Raw genomic sequence first — 7,570 nt, forward strand, 5'->3', positions numbered from 1 at the left:
CGGGTCATGATTTGGATTGCTCCTCTTGAAATTAGCTAAATATTTAGCTTCCTCCGAACCTTCAGGAAAACATTCACCATTGGCATGACCTTGCCCACAAAAATCACACTTCAAATCTTGAGTTGCCCTTACTTGCAATTGGGAATTGGAAGAGTTGGTGAAATGTTTCAACATAGCCGCCATTTGAGAATTCATCAAAGTGGATTGTGCTAGAAGAGCAGTTTGTGTATCAAGCTCTAGCATACCACCCTTTTTCTTTGCACCTCTATCATTTTGAACTCGGTATTCATTTTGAGCCATGGATTCAATCAACTCTCTAGCTTGAGTTTGATTCTTATTCTTCAAAGACCCACCTGCTGATGCATCCAAGAACATTCTAGTTTGAGCTCTCAACCCTTGAGTGAAGTGCTGCATCTGGGTATGATTATCGAGCCCATGCTTAGGACATTTCTTCAGATAAAGTTTGAATCTTTCTCATGCATCATATAGAGTTTCAGAATCTCCTTGTTCAAAGCTTGTTATGTCTTGCCTTCTTTCAAGGTACTTATGAATGGGAAAATACCTATCCATAAACTTCATCTCCAACTCTTGCCAAGTGTTAATAGTATTCGGTGGTATTGTGTCTAACCAGTCTTTTGCTCTTCCAGTTAAAGAGTACTTAAAGAGCCTCAACCTCTTATCCGATGCGGTTACACCTGGTGGATCTGTGTAATCACATGCTTCATAGAAATGCTCAAGATGGAGATTTGGGCACTGTGTTTCAGCCCCTGAGTATTGATTTTCTTTAAGGGCGTTGAGCACTGAATTCTTGATGTCAAAAGACACGGGATTCCTAGGTTGAAAACCCAGATTGGCAAGCTCTCCGTTGTTTCTTTGGCCATAGTCACCTAACGTCCTTTCAGGCACAACTGGTGGAGGCGGTGGTGGATTTCCAGCCATGATGTTGGCTTCGTTGTCCGATGTGTCTGGACTAGAAACTACTTTCTTGTGCAACACCTGCTAACCGGGCAACCTCTCGGGCTAACCGAACTGCTTTTCTGTTTGCTTTAGCTGTTTTCTCTATTTCAGGATCAAAGACAAGTTCTCTTGCTGCTTTCCTACCTTGCATAAACAACCAGAAAATACCTTTAGAAGCAACTGCACTACACAAGAATGAAAAAGAAAATAAAAAAAACAATTTAGAACTAATTTTTATATGTTTTTCCTCTTAGAGGAATGCTAAATAAAAATAAAACAATAAAACTACCTAGTATGGTCCAATTGCCTTGTTGATTCAATCAACAATCCCCGGCAACGGCGCCATTTGATGAAGTATCAAAGTAAGTATATAATTATCGTATCCACAGGGATTGTTCCGAATCAAATAGGAGTAAATTGGTATCATACGAGAGTAATTTGCAATAAAATAAATAGGGGTAAGTGTTCAGATTTCAGACTTGAGAAAGTAAATGACAAGAAAATAAGGTTTTCTTTCAAGATGCGAAGGCGATTGGACCTTTTCGGTTCATCTGATCACTATTGTCTCGGATATTTCATGTGTATCAACAAATTACAACTTAGTTCCATGATTCGATTAAAATAAATAACTATGTCCAATGTCTTGGTACATAGTCCTCTCAATTGATTATCAATCCCTAATGTCTTAGGATGACCTATAATCAATTGAGGTTTGTTTCCCTTTAATCCTTGAATTCACAATTAACAAACCTATATGTCTAAAGAATAAGTTAATTGTACAATTATCTCTAGGTCAATCAATTCGTTTCTAATGTCTTAGTAAACAAACAATTATAATCATCAAACAATTCGCGACGTTGTATAAAGCATTAAGAACAAGAGATAATAGAATGAAACTAACTTCGTAATTATATTAAAACATCATATGAAATTCATGGTTCAAGACAATAATAACTAGAATCCCCTAGGATCCAATCATAGAGTTTAGTTACTCATAATCATACAAATAACAATAATTAGAGTGAAAGAATTCATTACAATGAAGAATTTCGTGCTCTGAACTTGATCTCAAAAGTGCCTCTGTCGCCGTCAAAAACTGTCTAACCCTAATTCTGAACAGAAAAAGTATATATATGGTGTAATTTGCGTACCGGCGCCCCGCGCCAGCCCGTCTGCGCGCCGCGCAGACTGACAGAATCTTTAGGCAATTCCAGCATCGTTTCTGCGCGGCGCGCCAGCTTGGCAGAATCTACAGACACTTCTAGCAGCTTCTGGGCGCGGCGCGTGATGCTTTCTTGGTCTAGGCACAGTACACTTCTATTCCTTCACTTTTTGGCCTCAAATCCTTGTGTTCCGAGCATTCTTGTCATGATTCTTTTCCTCTTTATTCTTGCATAAAAATATACTAAATGCTATCTATAAATGCCCTAAAATGTGGTTAAAACATAGTAATGACGTGAAGTCATCAGGGTGGTCGCATCCTCCTGACCATCCTGGACTCCGGACAAATCTTGGGAGCCCTTCCTCAAAACTGATGGGGTCCCGGCTCTCGAAGAAACTGGTCTAGCATCAGACTCATCATAAATCTCCTTATCCAGCATACCTTGAACTTCATCGGGCTCCTCCTCCTCCAATCCTTCCTTAAATCTATCAACTAATATTTCAACACTGCGGTAGACCTCCGGATCCACATGATCTTCACCACAATCAGCTTGGGATTCCTCTGACTCGCTCTCCTCGTCAAAGAGACAAGAATCCTCTCCCATAGTGTACCCCCCTTCCTCCGCAATCTTAATCTCCACTTGAATTCCATCCACAAGAACAGTCACACTACTTTTGATTATGTCAAGTTCAGGTGTGGCAATTAATACTCGCGCAAAGTCTAATCTGTTCTTGCCAACAGAAACGCAATCCGTTCGGAGGAACCTACCACTTTCAAAAACACATAACTGAAAGAATTGCTCATTCCAAGCATGAAGAGGGACACCGTACAAACGGACCCAAGCACCTCTCCGATAAGCTGATGACTCATTTTCCCAGCGCGTCCAATTTGCGAAAACTAGTTGGAAGAACTCCTTAGCATTGTTGATCGTAGCCATAGCATCGAATTTCTCAGTGCTGCGAACAAAAACCTTATCGGCTCCCATTGGAATGAGAACCAAGTCATTGAAACCCGCATCCAATATTCTGTTCTGCACCACAGGAATCGACTCACCGTTAAAGACTGTAGCCACGACCCCATTGTGAGCCCACTCCATATCGTCGGGCTTCGAATGATAGCTTCGCATGAAGACTCTGCTTTCCTTAACCGATTCATTTTGTTGCTCAACCTTATGCGGAGTCGGCGCTTTCCCCTTTAATAATTCTGCCTTTTTAACTAAATCCTCTTGACGAGCCCCTAGCTTGATAATCACCTCCCCCACCTGCACTCCTTCCAAAGGGTCACTTCGATCCTTCTCCACAGTTGTAGCAGTGACATCTTCAGAATTATTAAATTTCCTCAGCGATTTATTACTTTCAACCCAGCCTGTGGGCGCTACATATCCCACTGAATGTTGCTTCGCCGCATTCAGCAGCTGCACATCCACACCTTTTTCCATTCCATCCTTTTGCCTCTTCAAAAACTTTCCTGCCCTGGAATCGTTGCGTTCGAACATGGCTACACTAGCTTTAACTCGAAAATAGCCAAACCAGACATTGTTTAGGGCATTCGTCAATTTTGTCACATTTTTAACGTTTGAAAATCTGACAAAGCCATACGGTTTACCGTATCTATTTCTTTTTTTTGCAACGAACACATCTTCCAGCACACCACACACTTCAAAACCCTTTCTCAGATAAAAATTTGACATTTGTGCAGGAAAATTTGTGAAATAGAAAGATACGTACCGTTTGAGGGCGGTTCCCAAAGCACCGTCATCACCTATCTTAGTATCGGAACGCACAACGCCGCCATTTCCAAGAGAACTATCCGAACGCACAACGCCGTCGTTGTTAACCAACTCCTTGCCAAGGTCGTGAGCAGGAACACCCTTCTCCTGCTTCTTCAGATCACACGCATTTTCCTGCATAACACAGTTCCTGCATAACCCATTTTTTGCACTATCACAAGCTGCTCGTTCCATTCCATTGACAAACTCCAACCGATCTCTTCCTTCCTCCATGTGATCGCGAGAACGGCCGGGTCCTAACCTTCCACCAATCTCCCTAGCCTCCTCACTCAACCGCCGGCGACCACCTTCCTCCTCCAAAGCCAATCGCCGATCAACATTCCAACGTCGATCATATTCATAAACCGATCGTGAACGAGAAACAGGGGACGAGGATCGCGAATGATTCCTAAAACCCAATTGATGAAACGAACCCTGCCCTCTGTTGAATCGTGACCTGCTTCTTCCTGATCGTGAGTAATTGCGAACGTGATGGTGATGAGCGTAGCATCGATCGCAAGAAGAAAAGCATCCAGGTTTTGAAGATGATTTTTTGTAGGGATTGTTGCTCTGTTTCTGTCTGTCAAGTCTTCCTTCATCCTGTCTTGTCTCTTTCCGACGTCGCCGTCTCACCTCGGTCCATTCTTCTCTATCACTGATATCACCCACCGTTTCTGCCTTGCTTCCGGTGAAGGCGGTGACCGAAACGGCCGCCCTAAGCTTGCCATAGGTGCAGACGTCCTCTCTCTCTCTCTACCTCTCTCTCTCTCTCATAGTATTAAGATGTGATAATATATGAATGTTTTCCGGCGAAAATTAATCATTGTTAATGATAATATAAACAGAGATTATTATTGACCGAGTTCGGCGCCCATGTATCTATAGTTTTTTTTTACTCCCTACGGTCCTTATTATAAGGAACAGTTTGGATTTTTTTTTTGGTCCTTTATATAAGGAACACTCCTTAAATCTATGCTTTATTAAATAAGTAATTCCTTTTTATACCCTTTTTGAATTGAATTGTATACTCCAATATAACCTATTCCAATGCTTAACATTAATTACACACACATTTCCTATACAAAAAAATTGGAGGCAAATTTTAGTAAACAAAGAGTCACATAAATGGTCTACCACCATGTATAGGAGGAGTTACATTGGAATTAAGAATAGTGGTTTAGTATATTGATAATTACAAGAGACAACAATCAATTAAGACTAAGGTTATTTTTGGAATTAAACATAACATTTTAGAATTTTTAATAAAAAAAATAGGGTTCCTTGGTCTGTGTGTTTTTGTCAAACTGTTCCTTATAATAAGAACCGGAGGGAGTATAAGGGAGGGTAAAAAGAAATTGTTTGCCTTTCACTCTTAATTTAATCTCCTGTATTGGATGGTTGAAAATGGCACCCAGCTACAAATTGGAGTGTTTATACTAACAAGTAAATGTTCATATCAAAGCTACAATGCCCCGACAATATTGTACAAGTAGTTAGGTCTTTATAATTCCTAAGCTGGCGAAGCCCTAAAAGCAATTCGTACCATCATCTAACAACACCAATAAATGGAAGTTAACATAGTTCTGTTCACATTCATGTGCTTCATGTTCATGCCTCCCATTGTCTACCATAGGCCATTCAACTCATGTGAAAAATAAAAGAAAGAGATGAAGGAAGAATTAATAGATACAAGCTACTAGGAATCGTAAGCTGTGTTTGGCAATTTTGCATGTAATTATTGATACATGTGTCCATATCTAAAATGTGAAATTTTATCCTACTCATTGTAGGTATTTTTTGCGGATACCCCCTTTGCATCACCAGTGTTTTAGAACTTCGTCTATTTGGAGCTGATGGTTTTGGAGGTAAACCTCTTTTGGGTTAGGTTTATGTCCCTAGTTTTTGTATTTTTTTTAATTAATTTATGAAGAGAAATAGACAAAGGATAGGTTTGAAGTCTGTTTTCATCTCTGGTTAGTAGCGGAACCAGTGATGGTTGTGGGTAGGGGTGTACGTGGGCCGGATTGGGTTGGGTTTGGCCAAAACCAAAACCCAAACCACATATGGTACTCCGGGTTGGGTTTAGTAAAATAACCACCCGTTATAACATTGGGCCGGGTTGGGTAAATCCACTAATTTCCGGGTTGGATTGGGTTGGGTTGTGGGTTACCCAAATTATTTTTCTATTTTTTTTATTAAATATCTAAATATTGAATCATCATATTTTCTCATAAAAAATAACTCAATCAATGTATCTTCTTGAAAAATAGGGTAACTTTTTTTCACTATAAAAAATAATCACTCATTTTTTTGTGTAAATCTACTAATTTACGGGCTGGATAGCGTGTTATCTAAATGATTGTTTTGCTTTTTTTTTTTTTTTTTTTTGGTCAGGTAGCCTAGTGGCTTGAAATTCCACCTTTAAAGATGGATAAGTGGAGTGTCCAGGGTTCGAACCCTGGCTCCTGCATATAAAATGCTGATGTCCCAACCAATTGAGCTAAGCTCATGGGGACATTGTTTTGCTTTTTTTAATATCAAATGACTAAACCATGAATCACTATATTTGTTTATGAAAATTATTCAATTTTTTAAAATTTTAAAAAAATAATGCGAAAAGTTATCATATTTGTTTATAAAAATTATTCAATCTTTTTTATTTTCGTAAAAAATAGTATAACTCATTTTCAATATAAAAATATTTAATAATCAAATGAAAAAATCTTTAGTATTTTCATAAAAAAAATTTAAGAAACATAGCACTTGTGGGTTAATGGGTTTTTTGGGTTGGGTCCGATTTTACCCGAAACCCAATTTTTTTAATGGGTTTTTCATTTTTGAAATCCATATCCACCCACTTGCCCGACCCAACCCACTTTTTTGGATTGAGTTGGGTGGGTTTGACCGGATCGACCGGATTTGCCCAACCCATGTACACCCCTAGTTGTGGGTGGCCGTGGCCACCCCAAAAAAATAAGAAATTACTAGTATATCCTTGATAGTTTTATAAAATTACAAATGTATATTATATATATTTGTTTGCGAGTAAAATGAACACTATTGATGATTGGCCGAGCGGATTAATTTGCATCCAAGCACTTAGAGGTCCCAAGTTTAACTCTTGGGTGGTTCCGATTTTGTTTTTTTGGTTTTTAAAAGAAAATCAATTATTTTGGTGACAAAATTTTGTCTCAAGTCATTAGCAATGACATTTTCCTAAAAAAATTAATTTTCATCTGTGTATATCAATACAAAAAATGGCCAATTTCTACTTTGTCTAAAAAAAACACAACTATTTTTAATTAACAACACAGATTTTTTCTTTTTAGTATATGTGTAATATAATAATAAAACATTTGATTTTCTAATAATAAACTTTGTGTGAGTATTAGTTCAAAGTTAATTATTGATTATTTCAAGTCACTTGAGACACAGTATTATTTTAAAGTATGTACTTTAATATATTGATAATCAAATTTTTGTACACCATAGGATTTTCATATTTAAATTTTATACTATAGTTTTTTCAATGGCCCCCTTGAAAAAAATCTCAGTTCCGCCACTGTCTCTGATGTTTAGATGCTCTTCGCTTATAAAAAAACAAATAAATTGATTTTTTTGTTAGATATATATAGCTCATGATGAAATGAGTTTGTCAATATACTCCCTCCGTCCCAAAATAT

The 7,570-nt window shown here is 38.3% G+C and overlaps 1 protein-coding gene across 1 annotated transcript; it reads right to left on the reverse strand.

Moving 5' to 3' along the window:
- Window positions 1–970: 970 nt before the first annotated feature.
- Window positions 971–4,615, reverse strand: LOC123922627. The gene is made up of 3 exons (XM_045975325.1): window positions 4,521–4,615; window positions 2,447–4,296; window positions 971–1,137 (listed from the first exon to the last, which is right to left on the reverse strand). The coding sequence occupies exons 1-3, from the start codon at window positions 4,613–4,615 to the stop codon at window positions 971–973; spliced, it is 2,112 nt and encodes a 703-aa protein (XP_045831281.1).
- Between the last annotated feature and the right edge of the window lie 2,955 nt (window positions 4,616–7,570).

The sequence above is a fragment of the Trifolium pratense genome, linkage group LG4 (assembly GCF_020283565.1).
Source record: "Trifolium pratense cultivar HEN17-A07 linkage group LG4, ARS_RC_1.1, whole genome shotgun sequence".
Taxonomy (NCBI): domain Eukaryota; kingdom Viridiplantae; phylum Streptophyta; class Magnoliopsida; order Fabales; family Fabaceae; genus Trifolium; species Trifolium pratense.

Excerpts from the sequence above, each read along its gene's own strand:
- LOC123922627 (XM_045975325.1), bottom strand. The coding sequence starts at position 4,615 with ATGGCAAGCTTAGGGCGGCCGTTTCGGTCACCGCCTTCACCGGAAGCA. Across the intron at positions 4,297-4,520 it reads ATAGAGAAGAATGGACCGAG|GAATCATTCGCGATCCTCGT; the intron begins GTGAGACGGCGA and ends ATTGGGTTTTAG. Across the intron at positions 1,138-2,446 it reads TTTGTCCGGAGTCCAGGATG|TTGCTTCTAAAGGTATTTTC; the intron begins GTCAGGAGGATG and ends TGTGTAGTGCAG.